This window comes from Dipteris shenzhenensis, chromosome 1, assembly GCF_047967505.1.
Source record: "Dipteris shenzhenensis isolate YYH24624 ecotype China chromosome 1, Dip_SZ_1.0, whole genome shotgun sequence".
NCBI classification, from domain to species: Eukaryota; Viridiplantae; Streptophyta; class Polypodiopsida; order Gleicheniales; family Dipteridaceae; genus Dipteris; species Dipteris shenzhenensis.
Genome location: NC_141596.1, coordinates 23,345,797 through 23,373,594, shown reverse-complemented (window position 1 = coordinate 23,373,594; position 27,798 = coordinate 23,345,797). Strand labels below are relative to the sequence as shown.

At 41.4% G+C, this 27,798-nt stretch overlaps 1 protein-coding gene and 1 pseudogene across 1 annotated transcript; both read right to left on the bottom strand.

Annotated features, from left to right (window-relative positions):
* Positions 1–7,140: 7,140 nt before the first annotated feature.
* Positions 7,141–10,137, bottom strand: LOC147905563 (uncharacterized; annotated as a pseudogene).
* Positions 10,138–24,909: 14,772 nt separating this feature from the next.
* Positions 24,910–26,979, bottom strand: LOC147905562 (11-beta-hydroxysteroid dehydrogenase-like). The gene is made up of 6 exons (XM_087392722.1): positions 26,797–26,979; positions 26,516–26,708; positions 26,322–26,407; positions 26,048–26,179; positions 25,405–25,569; positions 24,910–25,167 (listed from the first exon to the last, which is right to left on the bottom strand). Exons 1-6 carry the CDS (start codon positions 26,977–26,979, stop codon positions 24,910–24,912), a joined length of 1,017 nt encoding a protein of 338 aa, XP_087248848.1.
* Positions 26,980–27,798: the final 819 nt, after the last annotated feature.

Sequence of the window (27,798 nt, the reverse complement as noted above, 5' to 3'; positions counted from 1 at the left end):
CTATTTTTGCACAAGGATTACCATTGTACGTTTCCCTTTGAAAATGGGATTGGTTTCTCTCATGCCGACACCCTCTTAATGTGGAATGATAAGCAGTGGGCTGGAACGTATGATGCAGGCCCTAGTTAACCAAGAGATGGACCAAGGAAGTTGTGGAGCAAAGGCATGGCAAGGTGGCTGAGGGGTCCAAACAAGCATATTGTTATGGGCACTCTGAAATTCCTCCCCAGCCAAACCACTCAATAAGGGCTTTAAACTGATCAAGACAAAGTGGGCATAATAGGACATCAAAATGGACAGTTCTAAAGTACGTAGACCATATTAAAAGTAAAGTGAAAATCAGAATGGACAGTTCTAAAGAACGTAGACCATATCAAAGGTAAAGTGAAGATCAAATGTGTAGTTATAATCAGAAAATGATTCTTAGGTGAGAAAATATGCCCCTTCAATGGTAAGCAAAATTTTGAAAACACATCGTTGAGCTAATGCATTTCTGTTATTGTGGGTTTAAACATACTAGGCAAAGAACTTATCGCCAAATCATACAATGTGAATTGCAGAGAGTATCTCACAGTAGAGCATGCTACTTGTTGTTTGCTTTGCAGGCTTAGTCTGTCAGACAATGTAAGAACATGCATCCACTACCAGAAAGGTCCAGATACCACCTCAAAACAAGAGAGCTTGCTTGCTACGGACAAGTGCCACAGTCCCCAAGGTACCTGGCTGCAGATCTGCACTGTCCTGGAAGGGCTTTTGCTGCCTGCATTCTGAACTGGCAAATGGTCCCCCAAAAGGCGTTTTTACAGGGGCTGAACTACCCTAGGTCTTCCTGACCTTGCCAGTCAATAAACTGACGAGACCAGGGTCCACTAGCCCCCAGGTTTGACCCAACCAGTCTGTTGCCGACCAGGTCTGCAGGCCTACTGGTCAACTGCACAGGCCGACCAGCCTGCCTTTTAGGCCTATATAAAATCCTCTCTCCTAGCCCCTCTTGCGAGGGACCATATAGGCTCATAGCTGGTCATATAACAGCCCACTGTCACCTAAACGACGGCTTACTGTCCACATGGAAGCCCCTCCTCTTCATCCCTCTCCATGCTACTTGTAATTTTCCCAGTGAAGTTAAGAGGGCCTAAAAGCTTCATAACCGCCCAGCCATATATTCCTATGAGAACCTGCTGTCCTGCATGTTGTCCCCTTTCGTATTCTACGTGAGAAGCTTTCCAAGGCTAGCTCTCTCCAAAATCACCCCTTAACCCAGTGCACGCCATGTGGACCGTTAGGATGCCATGTGTCTTTCCAAAGGACCTTAGTCTTTAACGCTTCTAGGCATACCTCTCTATGCTAGGCCTAGTTATTCCTAGGCTCTAACCCTTTTAATTACTGTTAATTTTATTCAATGATTCCGTTACTCTTACATCCACTGTTACGCTGTCAAGCCCTCTTGGTTTCCTGTCTCTGACCATAACCAAGCCAGAGGGTTCTCGGCAATTATGGCTAATGTAACATTCCTTTCTCCTTAAGAATGGTTTACGGCCTCGAAAACAAAGTTGTGAAACCTCATGCGGAGATTGCTATACCTTTCCCATGTCGAACTCTCTTTAGGTCTATCTTTCCACACAGTCAAATATTCTTGATATGTTGTATGTCTTGTTCTTTTTTCTCGTGTATCCAAAAAGAATTTTGGCTCATGTTGTAAAGTTGTAAGCCTAATGAGTTCAACTAGGGTTTCATTTCCCATGAGATTGTCATCATCTCTCAACTTCCCTACTTATATGGAAAACTTGATGTAATCTACATCCCTCTGGTAAGGCTAATTTGTAAGCGAGTTCTCCAATTTTCACAAGTACTAGGAATGGTCCATAACACCTAGGAGATAACTTTGGACATGTACCCATCTTCACGGTTTCTGAAGATTCTCACACGCTAAGATAGACTTTCTCACTTTTCTTCAAGCTCCAATTTCCTACAATGTAGGTTTCCATTACTTCTTACTCTATCTCAAGCCCTTTCTAATACTACCTTAACTAATTCAAGGCTCTGATTCATATCTTCAAGAAAGTCTTGGACTACTTGAATCATCTCTTTTTGGAGTCCCACTACAATAGGTGCTCTAGGTTGAAATCCATACATCATCATGAACAGACTGAATTTTGTAATTAAATGTTTGGCACTATTGTATGCAAATTCTATATGTGTGAATATTGTTATCAAATAGTTTGTCTTTTATATATGCTCGAGGCATATTCTCATGACCTGATTGGCTATTTCAGTTTGACCACCACTCTGTATCCATAATGCTCATATTCAAAGTAGTTTCCAACCTCACAAATATAGCTCTTGAGAAATGGCTGTTAAAATTGATATCCGGATCACTAACAATACCGGCTAATAGCCCATACAATCTATGAATATGCTCCAGAACATGCTTCACAAATAGCTTTGCTTATACCGGAGTTTTAACCTCTTCATTGGTTGGAATAAATTGAGCCATCTTGGTCAATTGATCCACAATTGCGACACAGAGTCATGCCCCCTCTATGTAATGCAACAATAAATCCATGGAGATACTTTCTCATTTTCCAGACGGGAAATGATGTAGGAGACGGCCTACCTTAGGTAGCCATCTTCAATACTAAATTGTTTCCGCTTGAGTCCTTTATCACCTACTTGTGGTGTGCACCATTTCCATGTGAATCCTCAATGAAAGCTCCTCGAAGTGTTGTTTCCCTCCTCATAATTGCTTCTCATATTTCTAAAAAGTGAGAATCAAACTCTCATTTTCCTTTTAAGGAGTCTAGGAAGTCATTTTGGAATTGAATGAAACGCAATTCATCAACCATTGGCATTCGGCTTAGGAAATCCGCTACCACGTTGAATTTCTCCTTTTGATTTGTCGATTGGACATCAAAATCTTGCATTATTTCAGCCCACCTAGCTTTTCTTCTTTAAGCTCTAGCTGATTACAAATCCATTTGATACTTTTGTGATAAAAGACGATCTCCAACTTAGCACCATACAAGCAATGTCTCCATTTCTGTAGGGCATAAACTACAACATGTGGTTCCTTCTCATATACCGAGTAATTCCATTGAGCGTGGTCTAACTTTTTGCTACTGATCAACCCTTTTATAAAAGTACTACCCCAACAGTAAAACTTTTGGCATCTACTTCGACCATAAATAGTTCATGGAGATCCACTGCCTTTAAGACGGGAGCTACAGCTAAAGCTATCTTAACCTTTTCAAAACTTTTCCTTTGAGGTGCATTCCATTTAAAGGTACTTCCCTTCCCCTTAAGCTGATCCGTTATCGAAACAACAATTTTAGCATGGAGTTGTATGAATCTCCTATGAAATCCAAATAAACCTAAGAACATATGTAATTCCTCTTACACTCGACACACATCACATGCCAAGCAACTGTACGAGGCCCACAAGTCCATCCTACAAATAGAGTAGAGGACACTAGAGACTCATTTCTAGTATGCTCCAGAGACATCACGGCTCACCATGGTAGCCCAATCTTGCACACATAGAGCTCTTATCACTGATGACGATCCTTGGATAGATGGCTGAGGACATAGGGTTCTAGAGATCCATCTCAGTTACTATTCTTCCGCGGTATATTCCATCTGCATTTGCATTCATAAGGGTGTGATATGCACTCGGAGTTCCCCTACATAGGGTTTTTTCCTCTCATATGTTTCAGACTTGGTCTCATAGACCTTTTTGGCCTTGCAAATGTCATCATCTGTAGAGACGATACGCTAGTACTGCTATTTGGTTCGCCGGAAGCATCAGGCTTTCATCACCTAAACGAGGAGTTAGTAAACGTTTTGTTTTAATAACAACTCTATAAAGACTTCCGCCGGAGGTTTCTTGAGCAGGGAGCCCCATCCTCTCTCACGGCCACGCACTCCTATTGTACACCCTCTCTCTCTTATACATTTAGCATTTGTGATATGCGAATCAAGCTTCTTTGCCAATTGACAATCTAAAAGGGACGAAGATACGGATAGCCAAAGAACTTATACAAGCTCAACTGAACCAATTAGCCAAGGTCAAGGCTGCTAGGAAGAATGGAAAATGGACCATAGATCATGAGCGCATGGCCTCATCAAGGAGTTTAAATCCAAACCAAAAGACCCTCAGTCTTAAGTTGATGTATGGCGTTTATTGTCTTGAATGCTACAATGTAGGTATCTTATAATAATTCGGGGTCATTTTATGCACACTTTGGGAGCTGCCTTGTGCCCTCCCTGAATGGATGTATTAGCTGAGTTTTCTCTCCCATAGACCTGTCTGTCTCCCACTCCCGTAGAGGTGGAGGACAAGACAAAAGGATGATATGGGACCAGGAGGCCTGCAAGATGAGGAATAGAAGAAGAATCATGAGGTGAGAGGCTCTGGTTTGATAAAGAGGCACTGAGAATTGACAAGTGGGGGGTGAACACATGGGCTGTGAGTAGAATACAAAATGATGGAGAATGAGAGGAGCGGTCAGCTAAGAGCAAACTAATTAGCATTGGACCCTAACAAGGCTCTAGGAAAATGAGGGCTTGTTTTTGAAAGGCCTGGCATGTAAAGATATTCTACGTTCACACAAATCAAGGAATCCATTGATTGTGTAGCCCACTGCAGTGGCTGTTGGCACCTTCTCCAGGGTTACATGACCTTTGGCATTGAGTTGGAGCACGTGCCAAAAAGCCATGGTCCCACCTGTTAGATCAGCATCTCGTGGGTTATAATACAGAAGTATCCTTTTCAGAGATTTTTCAAAATAACAGTGCTGGACCTTCTGAAAAAGGAAAGAGCTGTAATCTCCAAGCTAAATAGATTTTGAAGAGGGTGTGCTAATGAGACTGGTTGCAGGATATGTAGACAAGTTGGAAACAGAAAGAGACTGAAAATATCTGAGTTAAAAAAATAAAGGTTCAAAATTAAAACGATGGACTACCAAAATTGAGAAAGAGGAGCTGCAGAGTGAGAGGAGATGCCTTTAAATCAAGGCAAACAGAGAACCAACATTTAAGTCGAAGGGCGGCTGCAAAATGCTGAAAGGAGGCTCTTACAAATGTTGAGGGTTGTGAGCTGAAACAGAGGGGAAATTAGCAGCAGCAAGAGCTAATAGGCTTGAGAAAGGCAACTAATGTTCTCTTCAGTGTCAGAGAGGTATAATAGGTAAACATTAGAAAGGAAGGCTAGACACGTGTCATTTTTTAAAGGCATAAGCTAACTCAGTGACTTTAACCTATCCGGTAATCTCAAACGTAGGCAGTCCTTGAATAGTTGTACTTAGGGTTTGAATCTTTTAACAAGGGTCTGCTGTGTTTTAGTGGGCATACTCTTTTTTTTGCCAAAATGCCACCTCTCTGACTTTCTCCATGTGTGTACAGTTCTTATGAGACTCAAATTCTGGAAGGTAGAGTAATGTGACTCTTGACCAGAATCAATATAGATTGTGGTGTCTAAATGGACTGCAGAGCAAGGGCTGCACATTAAGCAGCCCCAATCAATAGTTACTGTTTATGAAGGGTTCAAGGTTCAAAACAACTGTGATGATCACGAGTTAGAGTTCATTGGCTCGAAAACGTGTTTTGAAGTTGGACATTCTTACAGTGCCTACAATGTAACAAGCCCTATGCTCACACTAGTTTACTCGGTCTTCCCCATATTACTTACTCAATGAAGTCATTCCTTTGTTTTGATTAACATTATTGCCTACCACAGTTTGCAGCCAGTTTGCAGCCAATTCTAGTGAAACTACATAGATTGCTGATTGACTTTAGCTCCTGCTTGGCAAGACTCAACAATAATTATGAAGGCAAAGTCTTTTGATTGGACATTCTGGCAGACTCTCCATATATATGATGTCATCAGGGATCCTCACTCCCTTTTCAGGAAACCCATGATGAGGCTATTCCAAACTAGGGACAATCGGTGAAGGATCTGACGTAATCATGCCCGCAAAGATATTTGTGGTCCCACCTCTATGCATGGCCAAGTCCTCATAATTTAACTTCTCCAAAAACTATCATGCATTGCCGACCAAAAGACAATCTGAGACTGCCCCCTAGATTATAAATCTTCAGGTTCCTGCTGTAAATCTCGGCCCTAATGGGAAAAGTGGACTGCTCCCACATGCCATGCTTTCTGGGGGGTCTCTAAGAAAGACACAGAAAACATATACTTTTGCAACATAAGGATGTCCCCAATCAGAGCCCTCTATAATTATTGATGAAGTAGCAAGTGTTGCGGCTGCTGCATCGCATAGTCATGGAAGCCATGCACATTCCAACTCATTATGGACCATCTTAAATTGGGGAAGATTGGTGGGGGGTTTGCAAAACAAGGCCTTCCAATGCTTGGAAGCTTGCATGACATCCCCTCAACAAGTGTACTTTGGAAGGAGAGTGACTGAGGTTAGTGTGATACCGCACCAGGGGTATCACTGGCTCCAAACCCACCTTGAGGGCCCAATACATCAAAACCGCAACTCACATCCAAAATCTATTGGAACACAGGATTTAGGCTCAACGCCCACTAGACGCTAGGTTTCAAATTGGATATAGGTGAGCCTTGTACTTAAGGGTGACCATATCTGCAAGGCCACAAATTATGTAAGACCAAAAGGACAAAGAACCTAGATTCCACTTGTCCCTCCTCCTACGACTTCTCATTCACAGCCTTTGCTCCAGTGATTGATCCCATTAGTGATTCTTGTTAGACCTTCTAGCCTGACCTCTATGCTTCTCTCTCATGGTTGACACGTACGATCACGTTCGATGCGGGCCGTTCGACATTAGTGTGGTACTAAACGAACTAAAAATTCTTAGGTGTACGTCCGATGGTACGTTCGATACAAAAAAAAAGAGGGATATTTTAGAGTTTGAGTAAGTTGAAACACAAACATGTCCATGACTTGGTTCTTGAAAGTTGAAACACAAGCATTCTAGAATCTACATGTTGCATAGGTGCAATTTGCAAAACTTAAAAGAATCAAAGATATATCATGATTGGTGATATTAAGTAGTGAGTACAAAAAGGGGGACCAAGGTCTAATATAGATGGAAAAAGGTTTACAAAAAGCTGTACTACTACAGGCAAGAACCTAGGGCCTAGGCCCTAGGTCCTAACCTCTAGGTACTCCCATCACTGTCAAATCCAAGACTATGATCACTCTCACTAGAGGATGATGAGGATCCATGAGACCCCTCACCATAGTCACCCTCACTAAGAACATTGCCCTCCTCATCATACTCCGGCTCTCTAGCCACAGGGGTGTCCTCAGAAACGGATGTGGTTGATATGCTCATGGAGCCACACCTCACATAGGTTCGGGGAGTCGATGGCACGAATGTCCTGATACGAGCTGTGGATGCTCTGCTACCACGAGTGCCACCTACTGGAGTGGTGACCCTTCTCCCAATGCGAGTGCGTGACACTCGTCGATCTATCTCCTTCAGCTCAAAGTAGAGGTCCCTGAAAATCTGGTCCTGCTCTAGATCGCGCTCTCTGGTAACACTTTCAAGCTTATCTGCCAATAGCTTGCACTCATCCACATTTACCTAAAAATTTGACGTGTGGACTGTAGTTAGAACTTCCTAGTATGGAAAGCAAATATGAGTTTACAATATAGGAAGTTGAAAAGTCTACCTGCACAACATACGTAAGTTAGAGCGGCAATAAATAAGCCGCTCCAATTGTTTTGTGCTAAGCTTGTTGCATATCTTTGTGTGAATGAGAGAGTAGGCAGACCAATTCCTCTCACACGCACCAGAGGAGCAATCCTAATGTACATCAAGATTCAAACATCAATGTCGAGTAAACAATATCAAGATTGAAGAGCCTAGAGGTATGAATTTAAATATTAGAGTGTAACGTGTGCTAGCTTTAGATTTCTAATTACCTGTGCAAGAACCCTCATAGCTACTTTTTGTAGATGGGGCAATTGGTACCCAAAAGACTCCCACCAAAAAAGAGGTTTGACCAAGGAGTCCCTCTTCCAACACACGGTGGAAGCAAATGCGGTTCCCCTTTGGTCATTGTAGTTAATAAGTTCTTGAAGAAATGCACCATGCTTGTCCTCATGCAAGGCACGAAGAGATGCATTTCTATTAGAGGCTAACTCCGAGTCCGTAAAGAGAGAGGGGGCCTTGAAAGCGGGATACATGAGGGCAGCAAAACCATGGATTGGTCGTTTCATCCACCTCCACCTCTTGTTGACATGAAAGAGGATATCATCCCGCTTTGGTGTGGTATCCAAGATATCACTAATATCCAAAGTATAATGATAAGTTAGAGTCTAGACTCAAGAGATTATTAATTAACATTCAAAATCAAAGAAACAAGATTCGATATTAGGATTGTAGGTTTATAAGCTACCATAACGGACTAATATCTTATCTAGAACGGTGGAGGCGCTAATCTCTGCGCTAATCTTTGCAATGGCTTCTTTCATGAAGTGATGGAGAAGCCCCAAAGTAGCCCCCTCCATGTCCGACATGCATATTACCTTGTACAAGGGTGTAATGGCAATGACAATGGCCTTCACCCCTTGCCAAAAAGACTCTCTCAAGCAAAGCCGTTGAATGTCTTTGGCATCTTGTTGAGTTGCATTCGACTCTCCTTCAAGCCATTCTTTATATTCATCGGACACGACTGTCTTTTGGAGCTTGTTTTGAACATCATAGAGCCGCTCAAGAAGTAGCCACATAGCAGCAAATCGTGTCTTTGATGGCTTCTTGAGCTCCAAGTTGTAGTAGATACGAAAGATGGCAAGAAGCTTGTTTTTGGAGTTGATGAAGCTCACAATGGAGCAAGCATCACCCACAATAGTCTTTACCCATGGCAATTTACCAATGTCCTCCATGAGAAGGTCAAGGCAATGACTAGCACTTGGAGTCCACACTATTGAGGGAAAGTCCCCTTCAAGAATGCGACCCATGGACCTACAATTGGAGGCATTGTCCATTACGACTTGCACCACATTTGGGGGACCGACCTACATGACAAGTTTCAGCTTGTAAGATTCAAGAAGAAGAAGTAGATTTGCTTATGGAGATCAAAAAATATAAAGAAGCTAGTTGCTACATGACTCTCGAGTCTCAACTTACCTCAAGTATAGCATCCCGACTTGCACCACATTTGGGGGACCGACCTACATGACAAGTTTCAGCTTGTAAGATTCAAGAAGAAGAAGTAGATTTGCTTATGGAGATCAAAAAATATAAAGAAGCTAGCTGCTACATGACTCTCGAGTCTCAACTTACCTCAAGTATAGCATCCCGAATGTGACGATAGATAAAGGAGGCGGTGGTTTTTCTTCCCTTCTCTCCCGCATCCATAGCCCGCAAGAAGTATGTGCCAAGAGGGCAAGAGACAAGAATGTTGATGATGCCTCTCTTCTTTCTATCACACCATCTGTCGGAGAGAATAGAGCATCCATACTTAGCCCACCCGGCATGCATGGGCTCGAGAGACTTGTTGATTCTCTCCCTCTCTTCATCTAGCTTCTTGGTACGCATGTCGTAGCTAACTCCATCCCACCCTTCACATGGACCAACCGAGGCTATGGCTTTCACCATTCTTTGCCACCGGTCACATCGAAGCACATGGAAAGAGAGATTGTACTCAATAACAGTGTGGGCAATCTCTATTTCATCTTGTCCGCTCCTTCAAGAATGAGAATGGACCGGAGAGGCCACCCGTGGCTTGGGTAAGAGTGGCTTGCCTCCTCCTTGGTGCATCACTTGTCTTCATTCTCTTTGCTGCCGTACCGGAGGACATAGTAGCCCCAACAGAGGCAATGGAGACGGATTGAGAGGCCTCATCCTGTGCTTCGAATGAGGAATTATCCGGACACACCATCTCCTCTCGTGCCATAGAGGTCTTCTTCCTTCGCTTCAAGGGTAAGTACTTTTGACAATAATCTTGAAAAATGTCATTGGGATTCCCCATGCATGGTCCACCCAACTTACACAAATGGATAAGAAGGCGGGTCACAAGGTCACACTAGTAGTTTGGGCCTTGGGGTAATAGTTGTGGCAACTCCACTTGCAAACATTGGACTTCTCTTTCACTCTCTCAAAGTAAGCACAATGCAAGGAAAAGGCCTCATGAGTAGTTGGTGGCATGCAGGGAGAAAGAGAGAGAGAGAGAAAGAGATGAGGAGGGAGAAGGACGAAGAGGCTTGAATCTTGATGCTTAGAGAAAGGGAGAGAGATGGAGAGAAAGAGGGAGAGAGATGGAGAGAAAGAGGGAGAGAGATGGAGATGGAGAAGAGCTTGATGGAGAGGGAGGAAGAGGGAGATGGAGAGGAAGCTGGCCCAAGGGAGATGGAAAGGAGCTTGATGGAGAGGGAGAGAGAGAGAGATGGAGAGGGAGCTTGATGGTGAGGCCCAAGGGAGATGGAGAGGAGCTTGATGGAGAGGGAGAGAGAGAGAAAGATGGAGAGGGAGCTTGATGCAGAGGCCCAAGGGAGATGGAGAGAAGCTTGATGGAGAAGGAGAGGGAGATGGAGATGGAGGGGGAGCTTGATGGAGAGGGAGAGGGGGATGGAGATGGAGGGGGAGCTTGATGGAGAGGGAGATGGAGATGGAGATGGAGACGGAGATGGAGATGGACGGAGAGCTTGATGGAGAGGCCCGAGGGAGATGGAGAGAGAGCTTGATGGAGAGAGAGAGCTTGAAGAAGAGGGAGCTTGATGGAGAGGGAGGGGGAGAGGGAGAGAAAGAGGGAGATGGAGATGGAGATGGAGATGGAGATGGAGATGGAGATGGAGAGGGAGAGGGAGAGGGAGGGAGAGGGAGATGGACAGGTTGGCAGTAGGCTACTTGATGGCTAGGGAGATGGAGAGGTTAGAGTGTTTGGTGGAGAGGGGGAGGGGTAAGAGGGGTATATATGTAGGTTTGGAGGAGAGGCTGGCCCCAACGGTAGAAAATGGTCAAAAAACAAAAGTCCTAATCAGTTGAAATCCTAAAAAATAAGCAACCATACGAGACCGTATGGAACAGTACGGAACGTTCCATACGTCGAACGTAGGCAACCCTATTCTCACTTGAGCTTATAGATTTTAGATTTACCCTCTCCAATTTGAGATCCGACATCATCTCCATCTCTATCTCCATCTCCATCTCCATCTCCAAGATCCACCAACCCCCTCTTTGTGGTATTGGGTTGCAAGCCCAGCCAAGATAAACACTTCCTGTAGAGTTTTCATACCTAGTCCCTTCGAATTCTGGAGAAGCACATGAAAGGGCCACCTTTGGGCTGCAGGGAGCTCCACCCAATGCTTTGGCACTTTAACTTTGCTGCCTCAAGCGAGAAGCCATGGACCCTACTTCTCTTCACCTTCTTATAAACGACCCTGCTTGACGATTGGTTGGGTCAGTAGGAATTGTGAGCTATAGATTGCACGTGGTGACAAGGTTACCTTTCAATCTGCCTTCCCCAAGGGTAGACCCAAAATCAGGTGTTTGGTGGCATTGATTCACTTAAATGCGGCTAAGAAACACTGATAAGTGCCTTGTCTATAGTTCTCATTTTGCTTGTTGAATTTGTTGGTTGTCCTCAAGTGAGAGGGCTATCCTAATGGCATTGGATGTTGAGCCAAACCAAGTGGTCACCCTCTAAAGACCCTCTAATAAATTCAAGCAAAAACCTTCCAACACCTACTAGCAGTGAGAGAGAAAATTGAAAGAGAAAGGGCAAAGGTGAGAGAAAGAAGAGACTGCTTGACGCATGCTAAAAAAGAAGGAAAAGGTGAATGAGCACTACATCAAAGGGTGAACGAGCACCACAGGGATGGAGCATCACAAGGGGAACACGAAGGGGGAAGGAGCACTGCAAGGAAGCACGTGGGGGATTCAGGTGAACCACAAAAATTCCAAGATACCGCTCTATGGGTGCTACAAGGTAGCACAATGGGCTCAAGACAAAGTTCAATCTAGCCGATAAGCCAAGCAGAGATGCAAAAAGTTTGCCCTAGCAAAATGCAAGTTGCTTACATAGGGCATGTGTGACAAAAAAAGATGGGCCCAAGGGGTGCCCTAAGGAAACCAAAGAGATTGCCCAGTCGGCTAGAGAGCCAACGAAGCAAAAGAAAGGAGAGTGAAATTAGAAAGGAAGGGGGGGGGGGGGAAGCAAATGGCCTAGATGATGGGCTGCTTACTGGGATAGACAGAGGTGCATAGCAATAGTAGAGGACACTACGAACATGATGAAGATGTGAGTGGGATAGAAGAGGTGCATCATGGCAAGGAGTGAGAACACATGAGATATATAAAGGAGTGTTCTATTGATTGTGAGGGAGGTGACTCTCTCTTATAGAAATGGGGAGAGGGTGGCCTAGATCATAGGCACCTCCCCTACATCAGTGGCAATCAATCCCTACATCATAGGAACTGGCTAAATCAAAGGAACCTCCCATGTGGGGGCCTTTGTACTTACATCATCACTTAGGTCATAGTCTAGACACCTCATAGCACTAGGTGTGCTTCTACTACACACACACACACACATGTGACTCCCCTAGATGCACACATGCACCTTAGAGCAAGCCCTTGATCATATTTATCCCAACATACCTCCCCTCAAGGGTTTGCCTCTTGCTATGTCAAGGATTCATCTAGTCACATGCCATCTCATGGTGGTCAAGGATAAATCTATGGCTAGGATCTCGTGCTAGCAAAGGTGCCCAAGGTTCAAGGTTTACAAAAATGGGATAGACCAAAAACATATCACATGGCCTACATCATATGGTGACTAGAGGTAATTTACAAAAGACAAAGCACATAACATTCTTTTTGGAGTACTACTCATTCCTCAATCAGATTTACATTGGCATTCTTTGTAAATGCTTGATCATCTTCAAGCTTTCTAGTGTCCAAAAGTGATGTCTCTTGTTGAAGAGACTCACAAGCAATATGAGTATCATCCTTCATCTTGAAAACTTTGAGGAAGCCTTCAATGTTGATTTTGACATCCATATACATCTTGTCATTTGCCAATGAAGTTGGCATGAAATTAAAATGTGAAGAGAGTAGATCTCCCTTTTTCAATGGTAGTATCAGGAATATCTCATCAGCAAGAATATTGTTCTTGAGAGTACAAAACATTTCCAAAAGGAAACATACTTTGAAACATAGTCATCGAAATTTGCATCCATTTGTTCACCACTATGAATGATCATAAACTTCATGATTGTAGAGGAGGATTCCATAAAGTTTGTCTCACCATATGCATACCATACTTTCTCATCTCCATATATGTTGGCATGTATGCTTCAATGCTTTTAGAACTGAAGTCTCCTATCAATGCATCAACCTCAACACACATTTGTACTTATTTCAAGTATGAAACCTCTCAAAACTGTTTTCTTCTTCTTGAAGTAGTTAGAGTTTTGTTCAATAACAACAGAATTGGGCATATTCCCTTCAACTATCACTTCAAACTAGTCAAAAACTTGTAGATGAATAAAAGTCTTGAGCTTCCAACACTTGCTCAAAGTCAATGCAATGGATTCTTCAACAAAAACTATCAAAATACTTCAAACACTAAACATGGAAGTTGGAGACCAAAATTTGCACAACTCGTAGCTCTATCCAAGGGAACTTTTATGCAGAATTGAAGGCCATATACCAGAGATTATCCTCAACCAAGAAAGAGTGCAATGTTGCACCAGGTCACCAGAACCAAATTTTACTTAGGGGTTTATCGAGATGGACTTTCAAACCCAAGTCTTGGAGGACTTGGAGTACTTTATATTAAATAAAGTAAGATCACTATGCTATTTGTGTAGAGTATCAACAAAGGTAGCACCTTATCAATAATGAGAAAGGTGATAGAGAATAACCTTGACTGATGAGTTGAAATAACCTTGGTTTGGTACCAACTCTCCTTTATCCATCTCTATCTATTCTATTGTATTGATTGACCTTGACACTTATAGTGTGCCACCATAACCCATACGCTTTTCCCCAAGTATCTCTAGCATTATCTTTAATTAGAACTAGTGCTATACACTAAGTCAAATGCCTTCCACAAATCCAAAAGCAATGTTATGCCCTTTATTAATGCCCAATAACCTACTCAATGATAGCATTGCAAGAGAAATCGTGGTCCAATGTGGAGTACTTGCACCTGATTGTCCTAACACACAGTATCGCATTGCAAAATAGGCAATCGCATGTCCAACCATGTTGTGTAGTTGGATCCATAAGGTCCCATGCTTCAAACAAAAAGGTTGAATGGAGAAAGATTGATGACTAATTTTGCGACAATCATAAAGCAAAAAGTATAATAAACCAAAGTGCCTTTGGAGTAGCTACCCTTTTGTCCCCTCAACTGCCCCCCCTCTAAGTACTAGGGTATATTATGTTCCATTCCTTTGAGAGAGAGAGAGAGAGTGAGTGAGAGAGAGAGAGAGAGAGAGAGAGAGAGAGAGAGAGAGAGAGAGAGAGAGAGAGAGAGAGAGAGAGATTAAATGGAATGAGATAAATGCTGAATTGCCAAAAGTAAAAACTGTGATGACCAAAAGGGGCTCTAGAAAAATTGCCTAGTGGGTACATCAATCTATTCCCCAAGTAATTTACTGAAAACTTTGTTTAGACATCCATAAAATAAGAAACCTTTCTTTAGACGTAATAATGTAAATTCTAAGCCTTTTGACTAGGTATCCTTAAAATTTGTGATAGTTTTCATACTGGAGTGATGACATTATTCATGATTCTTGTTTTTCAACTTGGTGACATTGTACGTTTTACAAATATTGATGTTTATCTTGTAGTTGCAATGCTTTCCTTATTAGCTATCATTTTAGTAAAATAAGCCATCTTTTAAAAAGATGATCTTCAATTGTAATTTTACTAATTCCATTCATTTACTTCCCTATGTGTCTCTTTAAATCCCCCCTTCCCTCTCCTCCTTTTGATTTTTGGGCTACCCCCAATGGGGTAGGGCTTAGTAATCATTTGTGTTTGAAAGAGGAAAATCAATATTTACTTATTTTTTATTTCACTTTTTTTAAATCACCGTGTTGGTCCACTTGTTGATGGTGCCTAGTATTTTAGAGAACCTAGCGATGTTTATGGGAATTACTTGAGTTTCATGGTTGTCTTCTTTGGCACACCAACTTCATCCCCTCCACCCCTACTCCTTCATAGTCGCCCTCCATCTTGCTCCTCCCTGTCCTTCCGCTCCTCTTTAACTTCACAAGACGGTAGAGGCATTTCTCCTACTTGCTTGCGACACAAGCCCCTTCTAATCTTCAAACACAGTTTTTGATCCTCACAAACGAGTCGCCAGAATTCTTGAGCACTTCAAGACTTCATTGTTTTCTTCCTTCTTTCTTTGAATTCTCTTTGGGTTTGTGCTTGCAACACAGATGGAAATATGAATACATAGGTTTTCAACCTAGCAGGCCCATTGAATATATTCATCTTGTTTTTGGCGTGCCGTGTGAGGTTAGGCTTTAGTAAAGTGATCGTTTTCCTTGCAAAGGGAAAATTCCATAATTTTTAGGTTTATTTTTTGTCTTTTTATGATTGATCCATGTTTCACTTGCTATTTTCATCCCTTGAAATCCTCCATCTTTTTCTCTCCTCTCTCTCTCTTTCTCTCCCCCCCCCCTCTGCTCCTCCCCCCCCCCCTTCTCTCTCTCTCTCTCTCTCTCTCTCTCTCTCTCTCTCTCTCTTAGTGAGCTTTTCACCCTCTTTTCCATGCTACGCATCCAATTCATGTTCTTTTCCCCTATTTTAATCATTCATCTTGTTTTAACTCTCTCTCTCTCTCTCTCTCTCTCTCTCTCCCTCTCTCCCCCTTCCTTTGCTTAAATTTTCATCGTAGAAATCATAAGATTAGGCTTATAAATCTCTATTGCACATACATACCCACAGTCTTAGTGGCCCTTCTTGGGTAGTCTTCTTGATTGTATCGATATATTACATTTATGGCAGAAGGTATCCTTTGTTTTCCTCATTACGTGAGCACCACGCTCCAACCCGATTTGCTTATGGGATAGATTATGAGTCATGTTGTGTAACTGCGGCAATGAAAGTGTGCTATCTTGAGTGTGAGTGTGTGTGTGTTTGTGTGTGTGTGTGTGTGTGTGTGTGTGTGTGTGTGAGAGAGAGAGAGAGAGAGAGAGAGAGAGAGAGAGAGACCATCCAGCAAGGTCGACTACCCACATATACACCACGAAACGGTAAACCAACTGGTATGACCGATCACCGGCGAAGTGCACAGGTACGATGTCCCTGTTTAATGCAGAGACTAAAACAAGACTTATTTACAAAAGAGAGCGCCCATTAGCCTCAAAGGCTTTACAAGGATCAATATATATACATAAATTAAAAAATGATAGCCTAGTAAGGCTTTACAATGATGAGATGAAAAAAAATAAATCTATGATGTGTCCACTGAAACTCTGCCCATTGAAACTCTGACTCTGCTCATTAATCTGTCAACTAAAACTTTGCTCATAGGGTTAAGTTATGAGTCGAAATCGCATGTGAATCTAGGACTAACGCCGATTAGGAACTAGTTGGGAATTTTTGAGCATGGCTTTGATTGGTTATTTTGGAGTTCTCTCCTCTACAGATAAACTAATCAATGCTAAACTAAGCTGTACTAATCATCGAATCAAAGAAAAAGCAAGAAATAATTTCTTTTTCATATTCATTTTAATAGGTTACTCGTAAGAGACAAGAGAAATCTTATAAACAAAATTTATTCATTTCATATATATTTAAAGTAGATTTAAATTATAAAAATATTTAAAGTAAATTAAATATATTCTTCTTAATTAGATATACTTTAAATATACATTTATACTAAAATGAATTAAAAATTAAGAATATAACTATATTATTTAAAATATTTAAGTTTAAATGCAACAATACAAAATAATTATATATTCAATTCATTAATTTTGATTTAAATAAAGAAATATATACAAGTAATAAAATAAAGTTTATTTAAAAACATAACTTATAAACTAAGATAAAATAATTAAATTATAAACATAAATTAATTAATATTTAAAATTAATTACTTTACAAATTATAATGAATTAATATTATGTCTCTCCCCTACCTCCTTCCCTTATCCCTCAACCCCTCCCTCTCCCTCTTTCCCTTAACCCTTGATGTCCGCAGCCGCCAGGGGGTAAGGAGAGGGGATTTCTGCCCACTCCCCTTACCCCATAGCAGCCACAACCACCAAGGGGGGATTCGGGGAGGAGGTAATCAGGTAAAGAGAGGATAGGGTTAAGAAGTGGGTTCTACAACATCACTAATCTATAGAGGGAGTTAGGGAGTTACAAAAGAGAAACTAGAAGAGAGTTGGAAGCTTACCAAAAGAGAATCGAAATGAGAGAGAAGTGAAAGAAAGTGAGAATCGAAATGAGAGGGATTCTAATTTATAAAGAGATTAGGATAAAATTTTCCTGAGAGATTCAAATTTGAAGTTACAAAATAGAAGTGTGGGACGATTTAAATTTGAAGTGCAAACAAAAGTGCGAGACGATTTAAATTTAAAGTACACACAAAAAGAGTCGACATTCTCTTAAACATTCTGTCACGTTAAGACATTCTTCCATCCAATTTTGCTTCATCCCTTCCTCACTGAACGACACACATGACATTTGCTTTCCCAAGATCTCTCTTTCTGATAATAGTACACAGGTAAGTTTTATTCCTTATGACACACGTTCTTGTATTTTGTAGCACTCCATTGTCCCCTTCTACACTCTTGCCTCCTCCTACCTTGCTCATAAGCACCCACCTCCATCCCACTTCTGTCCCACCACCCCTTACCTCGCTCCCCAACACCGCCCGTCACCCATCAACTCGCCCACCTCTGTCCCACCGCCCCCTACCTCGCTCCCCAATGCCACCCATCCCTCGTCGGCCCACTGTTCATCCACCATCACCTTGCCTCCCATAGCCCATCAGCTTGACCGTTGCTGGCCACTCGTCCCTTGCCCCCATCACTCGTCATCTGTTTGTCGTCTCACCCCTCGTAGCCCATTGGCTGGCCTGTTGCCTATCCTCCATCGCTTGCCACCCGTCGCTTATCACCCATTGCTCATCCACATCTGTTGCTACCCATTTTCCATCTACCGTTGCCTGCTCGGCAATCCATCGCCTGTCCATGTCCGTCCCTACCCATTGTTCATCTGTCGTCACCCGTCTCCCACCGCCCATCGCCCGCTCACCATAAGGGAAGGGGTATTCCCTAGTGGCCGTGGTCGCTAGGGAATAAGGGAAGGGGGATTTACGTCGCCCTCCTCCCTTCCTTCGTCCATTCCATTGGCCCTCTCTCTTCCATTGCTACTTCCACCATTCCATTTCCCCTCCTCTCTTCCATCTCCTTTCCTCCATTTCATCGCCCCTCCTCTCTTCCATCGCCGCTTCCTCCCTTCGCTCCCATTGGCCATCCCCTTCCTCCCTTCCATCACCCCTTCTCCCTTCCTCTCATCGCTACTTCTCCCATCGTTCCCATCGACCATGATTGCCCTCTCCTTCCCTTTTCTTTTCTCTCCTCCTCTCTCTTCTCTCTCAATTTCTCTTTCTTAAATATTTAAGAAAAGTAAACATGAATATAAATTCATCATACCTGGCTAAGGTTTGGTAGAAAGGTTTTGTAGATAGGATGTAGACTCTCCTTAATCCGTCCTCTTCTTGCTCCTTCTTGCTTTTTTCTCCAATTGATGAGCAATTGATTGAGATAAGAATTAATGAAGGGAAGAAGACCTTTTTATACTTTTTTAGGGCAAATTAAGCTTTTTCTTTTGTACCCTTCTTTTTCCTTTCACGAGTCTTTTTCCTTTTCTTTTCCTTTCACCCTTCTCTTATCTTTTGATTAATAAATATGCTACTAAGGGAAATTCTTTTCATAATAATTATACTCAATTTTTTTAATAATAAACATGCTTTTTTTGAAATTACTAACCTCATAAATAGTTTTCTAATGTCACCCTTCTCATTCCTTTTGATTAATAAATATCCTACTAAGCACAATTGTTTTCATAATAATTAGACTCAACTTTTTTCATAATAGACACGCTTTTTTTGAAACTACTAGCTCACAAATAGTTTTCTAATGTCAATTATTACTCAAAATTGGCTATTTATTGAATCACACCTTTTTTGAAACTACTAACCTCACAACCGCTTGTCCATTGAATCACTCCTTTCACTCCTTTTTAAAAGCCGTTGCAAAATGACTTTTCTTTCAAGATGAAAGGTTACCTAAAAACCGCCAAAAGCATGTAAAAAATACATCTTGCACCCTTAAATCATTTTCAAAAATTTCAAATCTTTGGATTGGTGACAAGTGTCCTCTCCTCTAGTCGTCATTTTAAATTATACAAAGCATTAGATGGGTGATAAGTGTCACTCTATTCCCCCACTTCTCACTGTGCTCAGTCGTTGTGTTGTGCTCAGACATCATCGTGTGGTCATCTCCGAATTGTGCCCCTTTTAACCAAATCATGCATTTTTAAAGCAGTTATCAATGGAACATGTTTTATTGATAATTAGATAAAGAGTTGCTATAAAATCGTCATGAGTATGTAAAAAAGTACAATACTTATAACCTTAGATACATTTTTAAAATTTAGGGATCTTTTGATGTCCCGGGAGTCTCTCATCTTGGTAGACCTAAATTATTTATACTATCATGGATAATTCTAAAACGTATAATCATAAATTTAAATTAGAGATTCTATTAGCTAAATGCCAAACATGAATCCATTATTGAAAACCCATAAATTTGTATCATGATCAAAATTAAATAAAATAAAGTAAAAGTAAAATAAAGAGAGTAATTTCAAAAAAAGTTACAACTAATAGGAAAAATATTCAAAAGAGACTAATATTTTTTATAATTGTTCCACAGCAAGATGGCGACATATTTCATTCCTGGGATGGAGGTGATATTATGTTTCCAAAGATAAGCAGTTGCATTTTCTACAATCCATGATAGTGATCCAAATTCTCTTTATCAGTTTAAAAGATTTGGTGAAGATAAGGTTGTAGTTATTGTATCAAAGATTCTTAGTGCACATGTTGAGCTTAAGCAAGTGTGGAGATATGGAATTACTTGGAGATGTTGTGCCTTATAGTGTTTTCAATAAATCATTTATTGCATAGGATAGAGATGAGACTTATCCAACACATATCATCGGGAATACAAAGTGCATTTCTTTGGATTTCAGTGTGGGAGATATTTTTCAAATGATATCATTTGCAAATAAGAACATAGCAGAAGGTCAAGTTTTGGGAGTTGACCACTGAGATCAGTGGGTCATTTGCACAGATGAGGATTGTAAAATTTACTAATGATGGTATGGATGATAACACAACGTCATTGGATGGTCCCTATTATGAGGAAGGAAAAGATTTGAGATGGAGCATGCAATTTTTGAAGATTAAAAAGGGACATGTGGTTTTCAATGATAAAGATAAGCTATACTATAATTTCAAAGGACTAAAAGAATATGCCAACAAGCCAAGCTTTATCCCTTTAGATGTGGATGATTTCAATGGACTCAAGTATAGAAGTGACATCTTATCAAGAGTGTATGAGTCCACATCTAAAGTGAGAAAGGCAAAGACATCAAAATTACTATCTCTTCAGAATTAAATGATTTCAATGCAATCATCTATAGAAGTGACATCTTATCAAGAGTGGATGAGTTTAGTGGTACTGTGAAGGAAAAAGATTTCAGAAGCAATATCTTATTTAGGGTCGATGAATTCACGCATGTTGAGAAGGATAAAGATAAAGATATCATCGGTGTTGTCTCCTCAAACTTGGATGATTTTAATGCACTTAACTATAAAAGTGATACTTGTCGGGAGTGGATGAGTTCATTGGTATCGATAAGGCAAAAGGTTTCAAAAGTGTTGTATTACCTAGAGTGGATGAATTCATACACATTGTCAAGGAGCGTAAAGAGTTCGAAAGTGTTAGCTTATCAAACATTGAGGACATGGATATTGACTCAAATGGTCTGAAGATTACTTCAAAGACAAGAATGAAATCAACAAAGGACTATTCGGTATTTGACTTTGACTATGATAAGATCAACGATGCAACATCCCATGAAAACACGGTGATAAATAGTTTCAATGGGAGAAGTCTACAAATTCAAATAAGGATGTACAAAAGAAACCAACAAAGGATTATTCGGTGTTTGACTTTGATTGTAATAAGATGAAGGATGCAACATCCCATGAAAATAAAGTGACAAATAAATTTGACAAGGAGAAGTGTGCAAATGTACAGAAGAAACGGACATACATATGCATGAAAAGAAAGCCAGTTCAAGCAGATGTAGAAAAGCAACCAAATAGAATAAGAGTAATAAATGAAGATGGTATGCTAAAATCAATACGATATAGACGTTACAAATGCATGCATTCCATTTACTTGACATCAAGGGATGTAGAGCACACTTTGGTGGGTATTCTTCTCCAGCAAGGGGAGGATCGGTTCATGTATCCCGTTCGATTTCCTTCTCGACAATTGCTTGAAAATGAACGATGCTACTCTAAGGCTGACAAGCATGCTTTGTCTTTGGTGTTCTTCATTAAGAAATTTAAGCATTATGTTGCTAGAAAGTCCTTCATTATAATCTATAGCAGTGGTCTTGCAAAGCAGGTTCTTCAATCACCAAATCCCATGGGCCAATTGGCCAAATGGTTGGCAGTTTTACAAGAATATGATTTTTCTTTCAAAATTGTAAAAGGGGGTTATTCCAACTTGAAGAATGCTTTGATTGATTTAGAGGAGTGTCTCGATGTAACCCTTGTAGCAGCCATAAAAGTTGGGGATCCATGGTATGGTGGAATCTATAGGTTTCTGACCGCTTTCTCCTTTCCTCCAGAAAGTACTAGCTATGAGAGAAAGAAAATCCGTAGAGATAGTAGGTGCTACACTCTCTTTGATGGGGTGTTATACCGTCAAGGCCTGGATGGGGTACTAAGACGGTCCATTGATGCAAATGAAGTACCTAAGGTATTGAAGCATTATCATGATGGATTTTGTGGAGGCCACTATGCCGGTTACTATACAACTAAGAAGATTTTACATGCTGGGTACTATTAGCGGACCTTGTTCAAGGATGTCAGTATGTATTGCAAAACTTGTGAACCATGCCAATTATTTGGTAGGAAGGATTTGCATCTTGGGCAACATCACCCAGTGATGTCCATCCATCTGTTTCAGAAGTGGGAAATAGATTTTGTTGGGCCCCTACCCATGACTGCCCATAAAAAGAAGTATCTTTTGGTAGCCACTCAATATGTCGCTAAGTGGACTGAAGCTATCACCCTCCCTACTATTTGACCATGGGAGTCCATTCTTAAATGAAGCAGTGGAGTTGCTCATGGATCGCATGGGTATTGATCACCACACTTCGAACATCTATCATCCATCATCCATGGGACAAACGGAGCGGACCAATGGCCTCCTTTGTAAATCCATGGGAAAAATGGCCACTGGGAACAGGAGCCTGTGGGATCAGAAGGTCGCTGAAGCTATGTGGGCTTACAACATCACTCATAAAACGTCTACAGGTCACACTCCTTTTGAGTTGGTGTATGGTACTGAAGCAATTTTACCACTAGAGATAGAGATTCCGGCCTTGAGATTGGCACAAGAACAGAGGATGACAGAAGATAAACATGTAGAGGCCAGGTTGGTACAACTTGAGAAGTTAGATGAAACCCGACGCCTTGCACTACATCAAACAGAGATCCAAAAGAATCGATAAAAGGCCCGGTTGGATGCTAAAATTCGCAAGGGATGGGAAAGACACTTTGCTGAGGGAGATGTCCTATGCTTTGATAATAGATTAGACCACCAAATGGATAAGAAGTTCCTACCACTGTGGACTGGTCCATACAAAGTCATCAAGGAACATAGCAATGGGTATCTACAAGTTCAGGAGCTGCATGAGCCATATGGCAAGAAGGTGGTCAACAAGTGTTGTCTCAAGCCCTTCTTTGTGCATGATGATCCCAGGCATAGAAATGCTATGCATTCCTTGCCTGGGGGGGGGGGACTGTTATGAATAAATTTGACCAAAGTAAAAGGCATAAATATGTGTGTGTGCTTGTATGTGTGGCAATAGTATAATAAAATATGGTGTGCATAAGGCCCAGGGTTGAGGTGGCAAGGCATGACCATGTGCCACCTTGTCGTTCGAGATGGGAGGTAGGCATGTTTGATTTAATCTCGTACCTAGTCTAGCTCCATGAGACAATCACATAATCTACTTGAATTTTTGTTTTTGAATTCTTTTGTTTTTGCACGCATGTTGTATATTTTGATTAGTTGTCAATTTGAATACTCATTTCCATACCTTAACTAGTAAATTTCAATAGTCATTGCCATGACTTGATTTGAGTCAAAATTGAGCAAGAAAGGGAAACTGCAAAGGTTAAGTAGCTGCAAACGTAGGGAGGGAGATTGCAATGAAAATAATGTAAAGTAGGAAGATAGTTACATTGGGAAGGTGAGAAACATGTTGGGTAGGGGTAGAGGTGTTGGAATGCAATCAAAAAATCAAATAAACAAAGAGTGTAGAGTGAGACTAAGGAACTCATCCCAAAATTGAAGGATTTTCTCAATAGAATTACTAAGGCAATCTTCTTATCTAAAAATACCACATGGGATGCTAAAATTTCCACATCGCCATAATATAGTACAATGAACCACGCTCCCAATTTCACATGTTAAACTAAGCAAGTTCTTACTGTTGGAGTAAGCTCTTAGAGTGCTCGCTATTTTCTTTCCTTTTTTTCCAATGCATTTGCTTTGTGGAGAGCTCTCTTAGAGTGGGATATTTTCTTTCCTATTTTGCAAATGCATTTGCTTTGTGAAATCCCTTAATGCTATGGAGGAAGAAAGGCTAATGGAATGTGAAAGAGACTACAAAATTAATGAGAGTATGAGGATTCAATACGATTGAGACATTTAAGAGTTCAATAAATTGAATTAATGAGTATGAGGATTCATGATTGAGAAATTTTAGAATACAATTCAGCTCATGAACATTGTCATAATCTCTTGGTTTTACTTGTATCAGTTTCTTGGTTTTACTCTAATGCATTTCTTGAACTCCACAATAGAATTAAGAGTGGGCTATTTTCTTTCCTATGCTGCAAGTGTATTCGCTTTGTAAAAACACTTAATGCTAAGAAGAAAGAAAGGCTTATGGATTGTGAAAGAGACTACTTATTGATGAGAGTATGAGGATTTGGGAACATTGTCATAATATCTTGGTTTTACTCTAAGAGTTTCTTGAACTCCACACTAGAACATTATGCAACTACAAGTTTTTCCTCCCCTAAACATGATACAAAAGGTTATCGCATTCTAGTTTGAAGCTATATATATAGCTCAAATGGAGTTTCATGCCCAACTTTAATTGTGTAACTTTAAGTGCTACTGGACCTTAGTAACACTTTATAATATTGTGTGCAAATGTACACGTGTCTATGTGCATGTGTAGAGATGCATGCACAAATGTACACGTGTCTATGTGCATGTGTAGAGATGCATGCAAAGAGAGAGAGAGAGAGAGAGAGACTTTTAGGGAGTTAGTTTTAGGGGTGAAATAATAAGACCTTAAAGACAATCACAAGCTACCATTTGAACCCAAACATGTTCTTTACTATGTGTGCTCCTCAAGCCATCCAAGCATCACATGGAGACACTAGGCATCAAGCTAGAGCACAAAAAAACCATTGTAAGTGCAAGATCAAATAAGCCCTACTATGATTGAAATGAAATTGCATGGGTGACATCTGGTACTAGAATCCATGTTTTTGGGACCTCTAAATGAATGGGTAGAGTTTTTGTTTGCACCAAAGTGTTGCTTTTCACCTTAGGGCCTACTGGGGATACAAAGGCTTCTTAGTTCCTGTTGCATCCACAATTGCCTTGCTATATGATTTCATCGGGATGGGGGATTTCTCGAAATAGATGAGACTAAGAATCAAATCCACTAGTTCTGGTGCAAACACTCGATACAAGAGTGTTATTGAGTACGAAGCTGGCACTTGCACATAACGTCGTCCCGTGAGCGCTCCATGGACAATAGCTTTAGCACACTTCTTTGCATATGCCAGAGGCCATGGCCCAACCTGAATCTGAAATTGGAGTATAGATCATCAAAAACCTTATGCATGCATATATTAAAAGAAGACTTCATCGTGTCATGTGAATTGGTATGTAAAAAAGAATGGAAGAGAGAGAGAGAGAGAGAGAGAGAGAGAGAGAGAGAGAGGCCTCGATGGATTCCAAATCAAACATCAAACCTCGTAACATAAGAAGAAAATAAGGTAACGCATAGATTCTCAAATAATGAAGGTGGCAAAGGTCCTTACATCGTGATGTTCGTCATCCAATATGAGCCTTCCGTCACGTGTCATGAACTTCCCCTTCGTCATCTCGCTCTTAATAATTCCAGGTGTGACGATGGTGATGCCAACCGCCGGGCCAAGCTCAACCCTAAGGGTCTCGTAGAAGTTGAACACTCCAGCTTTAGCGGCCTTTAGCGTTGAAAGGCAACATCAGACCCATATAAAAAGACACATGAAAACTGACATGTTTTCTTGACAATCATAGATTATATCATATAGCAAAGAGATTTGCAAAGACGAAGTCTGCTAGCTATAAGAAATAGTGTACTCAAAGGGATGTAAAACGAAATAGTGTTAAATCCTTTTGGGAAGAAAACCACTAGAAGCTCGGTTAGTGAATAAAGAAATCAGTATACTGAGGATCTCAGGGTCTCAATACTAGGGGGTTTGGTGAAACCATTCATAATAAGGGACAGTATTTCAAGGTCAAATTGCAAAGTCCTAACAAATCGCCGTTCAACCGAATCTAGAGATATAACATGCAATCCGAAATACTGTAGTGCAACTTCAGAAGAGTAAGCTCAAACAGCAAGTTTCCAAAGTTCTCTTTGCAGTTCGCTACGGCCACAGCACGATAAAACTGCCAAGGGACCGCAGGGGAACTTACGTTGTACATGCTCATTCTTGGGACTGGTAGCCAAGCAACCGTGGAAGAGGTTTCCACAATTCTGCCCCTGGTGCGTCTTAGATGTGGCAACGCGTAAAATGTAGGATAGACGTTGCCCCAGAAATTTATATCCTGGGAAAAGGAGCTCCACACTGAGTAAAATTGCTGAGCGCCTAAATGAGTCCGTATATACACTCCCGTGCGGTTAAAATGGAGAATCATAATCGATAGCACCCTCAACAGAGAGAATTAGCGACTTCAGAATGTTGCTGACCATTATGGGATATAAGGCCGACGTGTCCGGTGCCTCTTCGAAGAGAAAGTTGTGCGATATACCAGTGTTACTAACGAGATGATCCACTGCATTCACATTTTATGCATGCAAGAGTCAAAGGTGTAAATTCTGAACATGAAGCCACTATCAATCTACTAATCGTAATCCAGGCAATGGTTTGGACTCAAACCCACAGTGCCTAAATCGCCGAACCGTCTCGTCTACAAATCGCTTGCAGTCTTCTTCCTTTGCAACGTCTGCTGCTATGAAGTGTGTACCCATGGCCCCTAGTTTCCTGGCTCTCTCTGCGACGACCCTGAGCTTATCCTCCCTTCGAGCCACGAGCACCACGATGGCCCCTCTCTTTGCGTATTGATACGCTACATGCTTCACAGCGCGCCAACAGAGAAAACGAAAAGCTCAGGTAACAATTTTGATCTTTGTGGAATATGGTATCAAATAATCAAACGTGTACCTCGCCGATACCGGAGGATGCGCCTGTGATGAGGATGACCTTCCCGCGAACATTCTCTATCAAAATAAAACGCAGAAATCTGTTAGCGAAGCGCATGAAAGTGAGGGTGGGGAGCAATATGAGCAGGATGACAAGGCCAGTAGGGGGAGCAACGAGGTCGAGCAGGCCATGGAAGAGGTCCATGATGAGGCGATCTGTCTAGGAAGCTTTAGGATGAGAGCTCATCAACCACAAAAGATGGCGAACATGGTGAAGGAGTTGTAAAGGGTCAGTTGGCAAAATCAGCATCAAAGCAACGTGGTACCTGTGGCAAAATCGGCATCAAAGCAACGTGGTACCTGTGCATGCCCATGCATGCATGCACGACTACTTCGTGCTTCAATGCTTGCACTCGACTACTTATAGGGGCTTAGCACATGGGAAGAAATAGGATGGGAATGGGAAAAGATGGTCCCAAGTGGTCCCACCATGTGCTAACAAAAAAAGAACTAGGGATGGGTTTAGGTAGAAGAGGACACATGGCATCATTTCATGTGTTTAGGAGGTGGGGACCACGTGGGGACAAGAACACTTGTCATCCTCCCATGTTTTTCAATCCCTAAAAAAGGGGAACCCATTCTGGTTGCCAAGGTCTAGAGGCCATGGTCCACGATGGGAGAAAAAGTGGCTACTCCCATTCTAAATCCATGCTAAACCATTTGGTCTAGGATGGATTCCCATCCTAAACCCATGCTAGCCCTATCCATGTGATAAGGCCCTAAATTATATCCTTCAAAGTCTTCTCAACCTCACGTGGGGTTCAGAACGACTCCCAAGTAACCATAGCTTCCAAAACTATGAGCAAGATGAATGGTCACATGGTCTCTTTTTCACACTAGCGCACCTCATGCTACACATGATCACATGTTCACCTGACAGTTGCCATTGGTCTACAATGTGTGGGATAGCAGCAGTCGCCAGTCACAATCGACACCCATCTCCTATCTCACCCCTACCTGCCGC

Bases quoted from the DNA above. Each gene is read 5' to 3' on its own strand.
- LOC147905562 (XM_087392722.1), bottom strand. From the start codon at position 26,979: ATGGACCTCTTCCATGGCCTGCTCGACCTCGTTGCTCCCCCTACTGGC. The intron at 25,570-26,047 runs GTAAGTTCCCCT...TCAACGCTAAAG, and splicing joins CAAGAATGAGCATGTACAAC to GCCGCTAAAGCTGGAGTGTT. The intron at 25,168-25,404 runs GTAAGGACCTTT...CTCCAATTTCAG, and splicing joins TGGATGACGAACATCACGAT to ATTCAGGTTGGGCCATGGCC.